This window comes from Apodemus sylvaticus, chromosome 7 (assembly GCF_947179515.1).
Source record: "Apodemus sylvaticus chromosome 7, mApoSyl1.1, whole genome shotgun sequence".
NCBI classification, from domain to species: Eukaryota; Metazoa; Chordata; class Mammalia; order Rodentia; family Muridae; genus Apodemus; species Apodemus sylvaticus.
This window is the reverse complement of record NC_067478.1, coordinates 2731883-2746701: the sequence shown is the minus strand read 5'-3', so window position 1 is coordinate 2746701 and position 14819 is coordinate 2731883. Positions and strand designations below refer to the sequence as shown.

General features: G+C 50.1%; 1 protein-coding gene across 4 annotated transcripts in view; it reads left to right on the top strand.

The window, feature by feature from the left end:
* The window catches only part of Trak1 (trafficking kinesin protein 1), a 99105-nt gene that overhangs the window by 28134 nt on the left and 56152 nt on the right, over window positions 1–14819 (top strand). For all 4 annotated transcript variants that reach the window (XM_052186949.1, XM_052186946.1, XM_052186948.1 and 1 more), the window contains exon 2: window positions 1296–1490. Coding sequence is in view for 3 of the 4 variants with exons in the window: in XM_052186946.1 (XP_052042906.1) it covers window positions 1296–1490 (195 nt within the window). In the remaining variant the exon portion in view is untranslated. The remainder of the gene's footprint in view (window positions 1–1295; window positions 1491–14819) is intronic.

Genomic DNA, 14819 nt, shown 5'->3' with positions numbered 1-14819 from the left:
GAATGGAAGGGAAGATGGACAAATGAATGGATAAAAGAAGGGTAGATAGAAGGATGGATAGAAGGATAGATGCATGTATGGATCAATAAATTAAATGCGGGCTAGATTCTAGGTGAGGGGATGGCTTAGGCAATTGGGTGCCTTGATTAATTGGTAATTGGGTTGGCTCCAGAGTGAGTGATTGAGAGAAGAGAGGGTGAAAGACTTAGAAGATGAAGGCTTGAGAATTTCAGCTTCCCTTCCCAGATAGTAGGCACTCAACGGGAGGCGCTATTATAGGGAAGTCTTTGCAGTCAGCATGCAGAGTTCTAAGCTTAAAGTACTAGTCTTGGTGGACTCATAATAGTTTACATGCTTATGGGGTGCAGCGTCATAGTTCAGCACATATACATACTGCACAGTGACTCAGTCACGCCACTGGGTTATTCATTACCTTAAACACATGCCATTTATCCTTCAGAACCCTCACTACTGGTTATTTGGAAATGTGTACTTAGTGACTGTCTTTCGGTGGCTGTATATACTGGCTAGGTTTATGTCAATTTGATACAGCTAAAATCATCTGAGAGGAGGGAACCTCAATTAACGAAATGCCTCCATAAGATTGGGCTATAGGGAGCTGGAGAGATGGCTCAGCAGTTAAGGGCACTGACTGTTCTTCCGAAGGTCCTAAGTTCAAATTCCAGCAACCACATGGTGGCTCACATATAATAAATAAACAAATATTAAAAGAAAAGATTGGGCTGTAAACAGGCTTGTATTTTCTTAATTAGTGATTTTTTGGGGGGAGGGTTCATGTGGGTGGTACCAGCCCCAGACTGGTGATCCTGGGTTCTCTAAGAGAGCAGGCTGAACGAGCCAGGGGAAGCAAGCCAGTAAGCAGCACTCCTCCATGGCCTCTGCACCAGCTCCTGCCCTGCTTGAGTTCCTGCTCTCATGATGAACCATGAATGATGAACTTACTCATAGAAGTGTGAATGAAGTAAACCCTTTCCTCCCCAGCTTGCTTTTGCTTATGGTGTTTCATCACAGCGGTAATGGAGGCACCATACTCGGCTGTCCGGTGTTCTAAGATATATGTTTGGTACCTACCTGTGCCACTACTGTCCCACTGCTCCCGCCTCAGTAATTCTGTGTCTTGAGAGTAAAGTTCAAATCAGAAAAGCCCCGTCCGTCACTGCTGCGTCCTGGCCTGGATCTTGCATGGTACAGATGGGTGACATGGGATGAGGCCTCAAGCTTAGCTCTGGAGGCGATGGCCAGGGTGTGTTCTCACTCAGTCTCCTTCTCTCCAGACGTGTGCAACAGCACCAACCTTCCAGAAGTTGAGATCATTAGCCTGCTGGAGGAGCAGCTGCCCCATTACAAGCTAAGAGCGGACACCATCTATGGTTACGACCACGATGACTGGCTGCATACGCCCCTCATCTCCCCAGATGCCAACATCGACCTCACGACCGAGCAGATCGAAGAGACGCTGAAATACTTCCGTAAGTAGCTGGCACCATCTGTGGGCACGGCAGTGGGATGCTAAGTTGCCCCCACCCCCGAACCCGCCAGGTCTGTCGTGCGTCATTGTGTTCTGGGCCTGTGGAGGGTAGCTGAGAGAATGCGGCCTTAGGGGTTAGCCGTGTTAGGGGTCTTCTTGGTCAGGATGGGTCGTGGGAACTAAGCATTTTCATTTGGAACATATAGATTAACTTCAAATCATTCTCCTGTCTCTTCTGGTTTAAAAAATAATAACTTGTATTTATTGTGTATTATTTTATATGTGTGTTTGCCTGCTTGTAAGCATGTGCATCCTGTTGCATGTAGTGCCTGAGAAGGCCAGAGAGGGAGTTGGATGCTCTAGAACTGGAGTTACTGATGGTTGTGAGCCACCATGTGGGTGCTGGGAATTGAACCCACGTCTTCTATAAGAGCAATTAGTGCTCTTTAACTACTGAGCCATCTCTCTGGCCCCATCATTTCCCTTATAAACCCCCATTGAGAGTGAATCTGTTTGCATTTAAAAACGAATATCCAGAAAGATCACACCAGGCTAGCACGGCTCCACAAGAAGAGGTTTATTGGGGAGAAGTGGGGAAGAGAAGAGGACAAACAGGGCAAAGAAGAAGGGGGAAAGGGTTTGGGGTCTCTGCCTTTTTATTTGGACCCGGAGGTTAATTACTCGCACCACTGCAGGCACAAGTGAGGTGGTGCGCAGCGTACTCTAGGAATGTGTGGCGGTTGCCATGGCAACAGTCGCCTGGGGTGCCGTCGTTGTTGCTGGATTCGAAGGCTCTAGACAGCTTCTGATGCCAACAGTAAGGAAATCTAGGCAGCTTCCAGCAATGTAGACAAAGCAAAGTCCGACCGAGCAGAAGTTGTTTAAGCTGGAATTCCAGGAGCTAAATCACTGCTGCAGTATAGAGTTAGACCTCTAGGTGGCAGAGCTGCTTCCTGTCGCCTGAGCTTAGGGAGGAAGGGCGGACAAGCGAGTGCGGGAGCTGGCGAGCACTGCTGACAGGAAAATGATTTCAACATTAATATCTACTGTTACTGATGTTTATTCAAACGACGGCTGCTTTTCATTCCTTCTTCCTTTCTCCTTCTCTTTTATTCTTTCTATGCTGGGATTTAAACCAAGGGTTTTGTACACGTTAGGCGTTAGGCAACTATTCTAACAATTTGCAATGGACTTGGTCCTTAAAGGGATGCCTTTAAAAAAATAATTTAGGAGTCTCTTTAAAAAAAGATGTATTTATTATTTTTATTTATGAGTACACTGTAGCTGTCTTCAGACACACCAGAAGAGGGCATCAGATCCCATTACAGATGGTTGTGAGCCACCATGTGGTTGCTGGGAATTGAACTCAGGACCTCTGGAAGAGCAGTCAGTGCTCTTAACCACTGAGCCGTCTCTCTAGCTCCAAGGGATGCCTTTTTTTAAAAAAAAATTTTTTTTGACAGAGTCTCACTAGTTAGCCCAAGATAGGTTCAAATTTTCTGTGTAGTCTAGGCTGGCTTCAAATTCGTGCTGATCCTCCAGCCTCAGCCCCCCAAATACTGAGATTATAGGAGGGCACCACCACACCAGGCAATACATGTTGCTTTATTTTTTCCCATAGTAAGACTGAATTCAGAGGCACCAACATGCTAGGCAAGTACTCTGCACTGACTGACCTCCATCTCTGTGGTTTTGTTCTTTAGAAATTCACACGTTCTGGGCTGGAGAGGTTGAGCGGTTAAGAGAAATTGCTGCTCTTCTAGAGTTCACTCGCCAGCCCTACATTGGGCAGCTCATATCCATCCGTAACTCCAGCATTGGAGAATCTGACGCCCCCTTCTGGTATCCTTGAGCACTGTACACATGCACATGCCTAAGCACAGATGCACACATATATCCGTAGTTTTAAAAAATGTTAAGACAGAATTAATATCCCCTTTGTCTTACATATCTGTATACTTCTCACTTGTATATTCACACTATTCCCTTTTAAAGATGTGCATTATAATAAACAAATTGCAGCTATAAGCCTGTGCTTTAGGGTGTGTGGGGAGCAATTCTCGGGTTCTCTATATTGGATATTAGTAAGAAGGAATTCTGTTTGAATTGGCTCATTGAGTGCCTCCTTCAGGCAGTCCACACAGTCTTCATGAGCTTTCTTGATAGCCTGTGTCAATAAGAACGAAAATAGAATAATCCAGGCCTAGAATGTCTGGCGTGCCTCACAGTGGGTAGGTCACAAGTTCTTCGTGAGTCAGTTTTGTTTACCCAGGGTGTCTGCACCTGTAAGGATGAGTGTGGGACCGCGCATGGACAGTCACTTCTCTTGTAGGTTCCTTATTTTTCTGCTGTAGAAGTCCACAGAATAATTTGAAACAAACATTTGTGAGAAATTCTGTCCTGTGGCTTGTTTCTCTCTTGGAGCCTCATTATCTCCACCGTGGAGGCTCCTGGTTCCTTCTCTTGTGTATCGGTTGGCCATGGTCCTGAGCATGCGCAGTGTGATTGGCATGTAGTTCACGGCGGCATCAGCCCATTTTACAGGACAGCCACAGAAGTGACTCGTCACATCTCTATAAAATATCTACAAGCAGACAAGGCTGCTTTGATCTAGCACCAGTGCACCAGTGTATAAAGGTCTCTTTATAAGGGGACTCAAACAGGGATGTGTCATGTGCTTTTAGTTATACGTGTAAGAAAACGCAAATGAAGCCCTGGTATAAACTACAACTGAAGGAGCTGGAATGAACTTAAGGTTGGGTGCATGCAAGTCTTCTTGTGTAAGTGTTTCCTTCTGTGGATTCTGTGCTTACAGCTAGGTGGCTCTTTAATGTCTGTCTATTAACTGGGGCTGGGGAGGTGGCTCGGCAGTTAAGAACAGTCTCTTGCAGAGGGCCGGAGTTCGTGCCTCAGCAGTCGCATCAGGAGACTCACAGCTGCTCCACAGGAGTGGATGCCCTCTTCTGGACTCTGGGAGCACTGCACTCACATGCGCATGCACCCACATAGACACAAACACAGAATTTTTTTAAACCAAAAGGAACTTAAGTATCTTTTCATTGAACAACCAGGTATTGGCTTTGAAATTAAAGATTTAACCTGAAGTTCAGTGACACATCTCTGCCCCCAAATAGTCTGTAAAGAAAATTTAGTTTTATGAATTTAGTTATTTCTGTTAACTCCAAACAGAAATGTAACATTGTTTTCTGTGGTCAGACTGGAAGTGGAGGCTGGGAGTCAGCTGTCACTGCAACTTTGTTACCAGTGGAGGTCAGAGATGGCTGCACGCTGCACAGCTGTGGCTAGACACTGGAAAGGCTGCCTCTGCCCATCACTGGCGACAGATGCTGGGCGCTGTTCCAGCACGGTGGACTTGTTTTTTTTTTTTGAAAGATCTTTGTTAAGCAGCTCTTACATCAGCAGCTCTGGTTTTCCTTGGGTTTTCAGAACTGCAGGACACAGCGGTTGCTGTTTGCAGGTACAGAGGTGCAGGTGGTGTGTGGAGAGCAGCACTTCAGGGCTCTGCTCTGTGCCTGGTGCCCTGGGTTTTTATTTATATTTTTATTTGTTGTTTGTTTATTCTCAGAACAGGGTTTCACTATGTAGACCTGGCTGGCCTAGAACTCAAAGAGATCGATCTGCCTCTGCCTCTTGAGTCTTAGGATTGAAGGTGTGCACTGCCATGTCTGGCCCTACTTCTTATTTGTATGTGTGTGTGTGTTTTATATGTGTGCTCATCTATGCATGTGCACATAGAGGCCAGAGGATGGCACTGTCTTCTATCCATCTCCAGTGTATGTCTGTTGGTGGTTTTTTATTGTTGATGTTTCTGAGATAGGGTCTTACTACTTAATATATCTCTGGCTGGCCTGGAACTCAGAGCTTCGCCTGCCTCTGAAGTGCTAGCTTGACTGGCTGGCTAGGAGCCCTCAGGAACCAGAGTTGGGGTCACAAGGGCATGCCAGCACGCCCGGCTCCTTTAGTGCACACCAGGGATTGATCTCCAGATCTTCCTGTTTGCGCAGCAGGCGGGTTATCCACTGTGCTGTCATCCTGGCCCTGTTTGGGTTTTATGTATCTGTTTACATATCTGTAACCTGGGAAACACATGACTCAGCACAGTGAATCACCAGTGTCAGGCCACTGTGGGTGGCTGAGAAGACATTGTCCACTGCTCCCTTCTAGGTCCACTGTGGGCATTATGTAGGGCGGTGTCCACTGTTGCTGGTGGAACTGGGGGTACAGGGATCCCTAAGGTGAGAACCAGAAGGGGTAGTTACATCTTATTGTAAAGCCAGAGTAGGTACATCCTGGCCATCATATTTGGGGTGATGATGGCCTCCCCTAGCTGGACAGCCTGGCTCTGCCTCTGGTCCTGGCCCTCGGCTGCCTGGCTGAGAGGGAACACTCCCCATCCTCCTTTCTGAGTCGGACCTCCTTCCACATCAACCTTTCCAGAGTCACTTCATCCATTCAGAGAATCCATTCTCCGCGGCTCACAGAATATGCGGAGCTCAGCCTGAAAACGCTTCCTGCTCTGTGTGCTCTGTGGCGTCCAGCTGTCTCAGGTGGTCTGACAGTGACCTGCGGGCAGTAGACCAGTCATGTGACACTCAGCGGGCACCAAGCAGCAAGGTCACCATGTTTGTTCTGAGGTGACCCTACTCCTGTTGGTACTTCTTCCCCAGCCTCTTACCGTTGACACAAATTGATCCAAGAAGGAATTCTGTGTGTCACACCCAGATCTGTGATTACCCTACCTCTGAGGTCATCTGGGAACGAGAAGGCCCTGAAGCAAACAGGCTTTGGAATGTTACCCAGCCTCTGCTTTCAGTGTGCAGTAATCCAGCCAGCCAGTGTGTGCAGGGTGGGGGTAATCCAGCCAGTGTGTGCGGGGTGGGGATAATCCAGCCAGTGAGTGCAGGGTGGGGGTAATCCAGCCAGTGAGTGCAGGGTGGGGGTAATCCAGCCAGTGTGTGCGGGGTGGGGGTAATCCAGCCAGTGAGTGCAGGATGGAGGTAATCCAGCCAGTGAGTGCAGGATGGAGGTAATCCAGCCAGTGTGTGCAGGGTGGGGGTAATCCAGCCAGTGTGTGCGGGGGTGGGGGTAATCCAGCCAGTGTGTACAGGGTGGGGGTAATCCAGCCAGTGTGTGCGGGGTGGGGGTAATCCAGCCAGTGTGTGCGGGGTGGGGGTAATCCAGCCAGTGTGTACAGGGTGGGGGTAATCCAGCCAGTGTGTGCGGGGTGGGGGTAATCCAGCCAGCCAGTGTGTGAGGGGTGGGGGTAATCCAGCCAGCCAGTGTGTGAGGGGTGGGGGTAATCCAGCCAGTGTGTGCGGGGTGGGGGTAATCCAGCCAGTGTGTGCGGGGTGGGGGTAATCCAGCCAGTGAGTGCGGGATGGAGGTAAACCAGCCAGTGTGTGCGGGATGGAGGTAAACCAGCCAGTGTGTGCGGGGTGGGGGTAATCCAGCCAGTGTGTGCGGGATGGAGGTAAACCAGCCAGTGAGTGCTGGGTGGGGGTAATCCAGCCAGTGTGTGCGGGGTGGGGGTAATCCAGCCAGTGTGTGCGGGGTGGGCCAGATACAGCATTCCTTTCAGCACCAGAGTTCTTGCCTGAGGTTTTCTGATGAAGAAGGTGGCACATCTCTGTTATTTAGATCTTCTTCATGTCCTAACCCAGGACTGTGGCACTTAAGGGTGCTGCTGAGGGTAGTGAGGACAGTGACCTTCCCCCCCTCCCCCGACATCATTCTTTCCTCTGTGAGGGTTCCTACCCGGACACCTTGACTGTACTCGAGCACCTTGGAGCAGGTCCTGTCGGCTTCAACTCTCCTGACAGAGGTACAGGCAGCACCTGGCCCTGTGCTGACTGGCTGTGGGAGCGCAAAGTCTGCTGTGCCCTACCATTCCAGCCCTTCCCTGCTCCAGCTGCCCTCACATACTGAGGAGCCTCTATAGACCAGGGTACTGGTTAAATATGAAGAGCCTAACTCAAAGTATTCCCATCGAAGTATTGTGCAATTAAATTGTTTGCAACCATGGCTCCCTCCCACTCCTTTTCTTGTCTTCCCCTCCTCTTCCTCTTCCCATTTGTCTCCTCCTCCTCTCCCCATCCTCCCCCTGCTCCTCCCTCCCCATGCTCCTCCTCATCCACCATCCATCACTCCTCCCATACTGGCTCTGCCTCTCAGACCCGTCTGCTCCTTGAACTCACCATGGTGCAGGCTAGCCTTGTGCCGTGGTCTTCCCACCGCCTTGCTGGGGTTCCAGGCCTGTAGTGCCACGCCTGCCTCAAACATGCATTTCACACAGAGACTTTTTTTTTTTTTAACTCTCTGGACTGGCTCTTATCTTTTTAAAAAGCTGATAGCATTTTGTTTGTTTGTTTGTTTAGCACGTTGCTTGGTAAAGCCTAGGATTTCTTCCTCTTCCTCCACCACCAGACCCTCCCGCTTCTAGGTATCAGACCCATTAGCAGAGCATATGTAAGCAGTTTGACCCCCAACCACCACGTTTGGAATCAGAGGAAGGGAATCTTTACTGTTGCTTGTACAAGTGACCAACCGTTATCCAGGAGGGGGCGCTCAGAGAGGGGTCTGGGGATGTGACCAGTCGTGTCAGGGTGTGTGCGAGTGCATACAGTTAACCAAGAGTGCATGCACACAGGAGTGTGTACTCTCAAATGCGCGCGCACACACACACACACACACACACCCCTTTGGGGATCAGTGAAGAGGCCTTGCAAACCCCTCCCGTCACAAGACCTCTTCCTGGCCCAGATGTCTGTGGGAATTGAAAGTGAGAGCAGTGTGGCCCTGTTAACCCTCTCATTCCACGAGTGAGCTACTCGAAGCCACGGCAGCCACACCCAGCTGCAGGCTGGGCACTGGTGCTGGAGGAATGGAGCTGCCTCTCAGGGAGGTACTCGTGAGAGTGCCCAGCTGCCCTTGGACCCCTGGGCAGGGATTCTGGAGTACAGCGCATGCTCGAGGTCACATGTCTGCCACCTGGCATCCTTCACTGTTTTTCATCAGACCAGATTCCAACATTATCTTTTTCTGCTCAAGAACAACAGGGCTGTCAAGCTGTTCGTACAGACTGCTTTCTTCTTGTGTTAATTCAGCGAGTTTGCGACAGCTCAGCGCTCACTCACTCTCCTCACAGGTTGCCGCTCCCTGGCAGGGTTTGTGCAGGAGCAGAATTAGGGGATGTCTGAGCCTGTGGTTCTGAAGTGGTGGCATTATCTGTGTGCAATGCTGGGATTACCCCATCCCCCACAGACCTTCTGTGCTGACAGGTGGCAACCTCAGACCCGCTCAGGCTTCTTAGCGATGCCAAGATACCTCCTCTTCCTGCCCTTCCAGTGAGGGGGTAGATTCTGGCAGCAGCTGCCACAGACCCAGGCGCTGGCTTTGCTCTCTCTGCTTGCCGGACCTCTCATGAATGGCAGCTTCTTACCCTTGCCTTCCCTGGTGGCGGGGCTGCCTGTGCCTGGAGTAAGAAGGGACAGTTGGCATCAAGCTGTTTCTTGCAGACGGCCTGCTGTCATGAGCTCTCACTGGCTGGCGCTGACAGCCTCGGCCGCAAAGATTGGAAAGAAAGCTGGGCCGTCAGGCAGAGTGAGGCAAGCCTGCTCTGTAGCCAGGCCCTCCCTCCCTTCTGCCTCCAGCCTTGTGGGCAACGGTGGGGGTGCTTTTGGGGGGCTGGGAATGTGCTTCAGAGAGGGCCTGAGATCGCAGCAGGGCTCCTTTCGAGCACGTTTCCTCTCTGTGCATGGGTGTGTTTACATGTGTGTTTATACATGTGTGTACATATGTTGTGCTATACCTGCGTGAGGTAGAGAGCTAAGAAGACAGCTTCAGCCATCTTCCCTCAGGCTCTGTTCCTGTTTTTGTTTGAGACATGGCCTCTCTTTGGCCCGGAACTCACTCACCATATATACTAGGCTGGCTGAGCAGCGAGCCCCAGGGACCTGCTGCTTCCTTCTCCCCGGGACTAGGTGACAAGCGCAGGCCACCACACATAGCTTATACAAATTATTTTATGTGTTTGGTTGTTATACTTGCATGTATGTCTGTGCACCATGAGGCCAGAAGACGTCATCAGATGCCCTGGAACTGACTTACAGACAGGCATGACCCATCATGTAAGTGCAGGGTATTGAACCCAGATCCTCTGCGAGTCTCTCTCAAGCTCTCTCACCCTACTTTTTAAACACAGGTTCTAGTCCTTGTGCTTGCTCAGTAAGGACTTCATAGACTGAGCTGTCAGCCCCGCACCCTGACCCAGGAGTCTTTCCGCAGTAGAAGACGTTGCTGTTCCCTAGTAGTTACCGTAGCTCTCCAGCGCTGTGAACAGATGGCCGCACAGTGGTGACCTAGAGCAGTAGGCCTGGGTTCAGATCTGGTTCTGAAGGTCAGGAGCCCAGAGTCCAGGAGGCCATGTTTGCTCCTTCAGGGAGGGCGCTCTGAGGGAGACCGCAGGGCTTTCCCCTGCTCCCATGGCTCCTGGTCTATCTGTCCTCCTATGACTCGCCACTTTCTCTTTAAGGAACCTACCTTTGGATTTGATCCCCTTTAATTTAGGATGATGCCACCTCGGAACATTTAAATTAGGCCCATAGCTTCTGGTGGTACATTTTTTCCCCTTTAAATTGCATTTCTGTTCCTGGGTGGGGGTGCATGTGTGCCACCTGCAGGAACTGGCTCTCCCTCCACCATGTGTGTCCCACTGATTGAACTTGGGCTGCCAGGCTAAGTGGCAGGTGCTTTCACTCCCTGAGCTGCCTTGCTGGCCCAGGAGGTAAATCCTCAGTCGGGTCTTCAGCGCTCAACCTGGTGTTCCCTGAAGTGACACAGGGTTTGCACCTGGATGCCTTGGCATAGACCACTATCCCAACCTCAAGATTCCCCGTCCTGGAATCCACATACAAGGTCTGTCAGTGTCTAGCTGCGACTGTTAACTGTGACTCTTAACAGGGTCTACTGCTCTTTGAGCTTAGGAATTCACCCCACACCACCCCCAGGTAGGGCATTCTGCTCTCCTCTAGAGTCTTCTGGGTAATCCATCGTCTTGCCCTGGGTCTGACCCTCCTGTCTGGTTGTGATTCACACCCACGATGCCAGGATTTTCTGTTCTTGGTACCTGTGTCCCCATCCACATCCAGCTGGCGTAGTCACGGCCACCCTGCACGGAGACACTTGGAACAATGCTTCCAGAAGGTTGAGTGGCAGGAACAGAGCAGCGAGGCACACCTACCCAACTTCCTAAGGCGGATTAAAATAGCTCCCTGTTAGTGTCTGCCCTTCGTGTATGAGCTGGCATGTTCCCTGCCTGCCTTTCTCTGGATATTCACGGTGTCGTCATGGCTTTCAAGCACACCACCTGTTCCTTTTAGGTATAGTTAACTGTATTTCTGTACAATACTTAAATTGTCACAATTCCCGGCCCAACTCTCCTAAGCTGGCTTTTTGTCCGTCCTCTTTTCATCCGAGACCTTCCTTTGGGAGTGGCCTTTGTGACCTCAGAACCTGGCTTGTCGACCAGCACGGTTCCACCATGCTCTGGGCTCTGCAGGGACCCTGTGTGTTCCCTGATTCTACCAGGGGTACTGAAGCGCCACACACTGCACTGCTGTAGGAGAGAGACACCCTTTCCCGGATTCACTCCTCCTTCCTTCCCTCCTTCCCTCCCTGCTCCTACTTTTCTTCCATGTCTGTCTGTCTGTCTGTCTGTCTGTCTCTCTCTCTCTCTCTCTCTCTCTGTGTGTGTGTGTGTGTATGTGTTTTCTTTCTGTGTGTATGTGCATGCATGCATGTGTGTGTGTTCATGTGTAAGTGAGTGTGTGGTGTGGTACATGCATGCATGTTAGCAAGCGTGTGCACACATGATAGGGGCACATGCATGCGTGTGAAATGCATGCATCTTCTCAGTGAAACAGCACTGTTTCCACCCACCTGTTAGCTTTCTCATGTGTATGTGATGGGGCATAGATAAAATATTGATGGAATTTGTACGCTATAAGACAGGTATGCCCAGCCACAATGAAAGGGCATGTAGCTTCATTGGAGATTTCTGAGTGGCTCTAAGGAGTTTCCTTTTCTTTCTTCTTTCTTTCTTTCTTTCTTCCCCCCTTTTTTTTGGTTACTTGTGTGCACATGCACACATCTGGAACTTTACATTCCTGTGAGTTCAGATATCTACACTGGGTGCCTTCTTTTTCTCTGCCTTATTTTGGGATACAGGATTTCCCCAAAGATATTAAAATATATATTTAAAATTTCAGAATTTTTCATGTGAAAGCATTTGTTGTTGTGGGAAGACATTTTTGATGGTGAGATTTGGAGGTCAGAGGATGGAGCTACTTGGCATCTAGTATGTTAAGGTCAGGATCCTGCAGAATGTTCCGGAATGCCCAAAACAGTCTTCCATAAAGAATTCTCTAACTCTGTGCTGAGGGGGAAAATATGCTTCTGGGCCAGAATGCAAACCTACAGTAAAGTCTAAATCGATCTGTCTCATCGTCCAGGGTTTCAGCTTTATACACAGTGGGGCATTTTAAGCATGCCAGACACTTAGGAGGGACAAGCCATTCAGTATTTTGTTTGTTTGTTTGTTTTAATGGATTCCCTGTGCTTTCGTAAGGACTCTCAAAGCTGCACTCTTTAATTCCGTCCCAGGGGCATGTGCCTCTTGGTTGCTATTCTTGATCACACTGAGGGATGGTAAATCCAACGGCACTCTCTGACATGGGCCTCTATGTCGATGTCTCCTCAATTTGCATGTTGCTACTTTTCGAGAAGTTTGAATAAAGACACAAGCATAAAAAGTAAGGAATGTGAGTGAAAATGTTTTCGTTTTCTGGGTCATTCATCTGGGCTCCTTTAAGTGGCGACTTTAAGTTTTAAAATTAAAAAAAAAAAAAAGGAAGGACCGTTTTAAATTAAGTTTTAAATTAAGAAAACAAAAACAAAAACAAAAAAACCCAAAATAATAATCCTTTGCAAATTTTAAAGGGGCGCTGATTTTAGATACAGGGGGAAAAAAACTTTCTGAAGTGACCCAGGCATAGGCACAAGAGCCAGGCCTTTTCCACCAGAGAGAGGGGGTGGTGCCTGTAAGCCACGCCCACACCCTTCCATCTCCCTACAAGGCACCTCTGCTCCCAGCATCCTTGGAAGACATTTCCTTCATCTCTGTATCATTTTTCAGAGCCGACCAGTTTCTATGGCAACAGTTAGATTGAAAGCCAAGCAGCGAGCAGGGGGGCGGGGCTTGAGCGAGCCAGCGGGTGGTGGTGTGTGGCTCTGACGTCACCCTCGGGGCGTCTGGATAGGATGATTCTAGCTACTCCCTTTCAGGGCTGCTGTCCAGTGCGCTTCATCAGCCGGGCCTGCCTGCAGGGTCTCTCAGTGCTCTGCAAAAGCCCTCTTTTCCTCTGCCTCCACTCCCCCACTCCCTCCCGCGCCCCCCCCTACCCCACCCCTGTAGAGTCCTCCTTTCCTCTGCCCCCTCGCCCATCCTGGCTCCAGAGTAGCATTAAGAATGCACAGCCAAATTCTGCAGTGTTTGGGGATGCTCTTCTGCCGTGTGTTCTGGAAGGGCTGGGAGGCATGGCAGCGTTTGACTTGACAATTCATGGCGCCGTGAAGTCCGTTCCTTCCTCTGCAAGAATACTGACTATGCAGAAATTCACTGACACGGATTATTATGAACTGGATTGGTATTATGAAGAATGCTCAGACGGTAATTAAGGCCTCTTTGGGAGAGCTGTATGAGCGGCGACATTGTATCTCTGGAGATGGGGGGGGGGGGGCGGCGGCAGTGGTACAGTGGTACAGTCCTCTCCCGGGAGATGGGAGCACAGGAACTGGCATCACCAGAAGGCACGGCAAACATGACAGAGAGGTTGTCAGGTGGGCAGGGCTCTTGACAGCGGGTGACTCTTGCCGTGCACTGTCATTTGCTTAGAATGGGGGAGAGAGAGATGGCTTTTGGTATGCTGGCTTCTGGGCTTGCAAGCATGGGACTTCTGTAGGACTGAATCTGTGTGTGTGTGTGTGTTTCTCCTGTGCTCTGCTCAGGGTACTAGAGGCTGGAAGCCTGTGTGCAGCAGGTCAGCAGTAGGAAGGCCTAGAAGACTCTGCCCTTTCCTGAGCTCAGACCTTGGGGCTGGGGTCACGAGGAGCCTGGGACCGGCAGAAACCGCTTCCCCAGCAGCGGGTGATTCAAATGAATCTCACTGACTGTGTTCAGCACAGATGGGGCCCAGGTGAGAAAGGATGGGCCAGAGAGCGAGAACACACCCTCTGGGGCCGTCACGGTTTGTAAGGAGGGTGTGGCTCACTTGAGAGGATGCTACTTGGTGGCTGAGTTGTGTAGCTAGACAGGTGTCAGCAGGTTTCAAGTACAAGGAGGACAGTGTTGGGAGGTATTCTGGGAAGGATTGCCGAGGAAGGGCTGTGTTGGGAGGTAATGCTGTGGATTGTAGTTCTCTGCCGTCCTTAGCTACTCTTTGCAAATGACCCTTAAGTCACCAGCCTTTACCAGAAAAAGGAGACAATTAAATATCTGCTTTGAGTGTGTTCTTGAGTGGTGAGGTCCTTGCCGCTCCCCTCAAGCTCATTAATAGGTGAGCTGAATGCTTATTAATTGACTCAGGAGTTTCTGATGGCTCCAGGGGTGACGACGTTTGAAGATCCGTGTGATGTAACAGGCCGGAAGCTGGCCTAGTTAGTGGAGAGCTGTGGGACTATCTCCTTGTCTTCAAACATTTGGCTGCAACAGGGAGGCCGAGAGGTTCTCTTGGGACATGCTCTTAAAAGGCATAGAGAAACTTTACCCTTGCCCCTGGCAGTCCGTAGTGCTGGCACTTGGGTCTGTCTGATCTTCAGAGATTCTGGGGGACGAGCAGAGTGGGGTGTGCCCGTAGACTTGAGGAGAAGGACGGATGCAATCTTTTTCTGGCTATATAATGTTTTGAATCAAGTTTCTGTCCTCCTACAATGCTGTAAGAGGCAGTAATGGGTCCTGCTTTTCGGAAGTCACCCTTGACCCCTTCTGCTTCCTTGGTGATTGGTGCGTCACTGGATGTTCTAAGACTCTTAAGAGAGCTTGGGTTCCAGTGGATGAATTGGGCATGTCCCTGAGCCACCCTGGGGGTTGGGGAGGAGGACGTAGCGTCTGGACCCCGTGCGCCGTCCGATTCTCAGTGAAGCCGGTGGCTCAGTGCCCGTCTGGAGAGGCACAGGAGACCTGCTCTTATCTGGCGTCCGCCAGGATGCTCTTACTTCATGTTCTCAGAGGAGACACTTGGCTCTAGGCATCCTG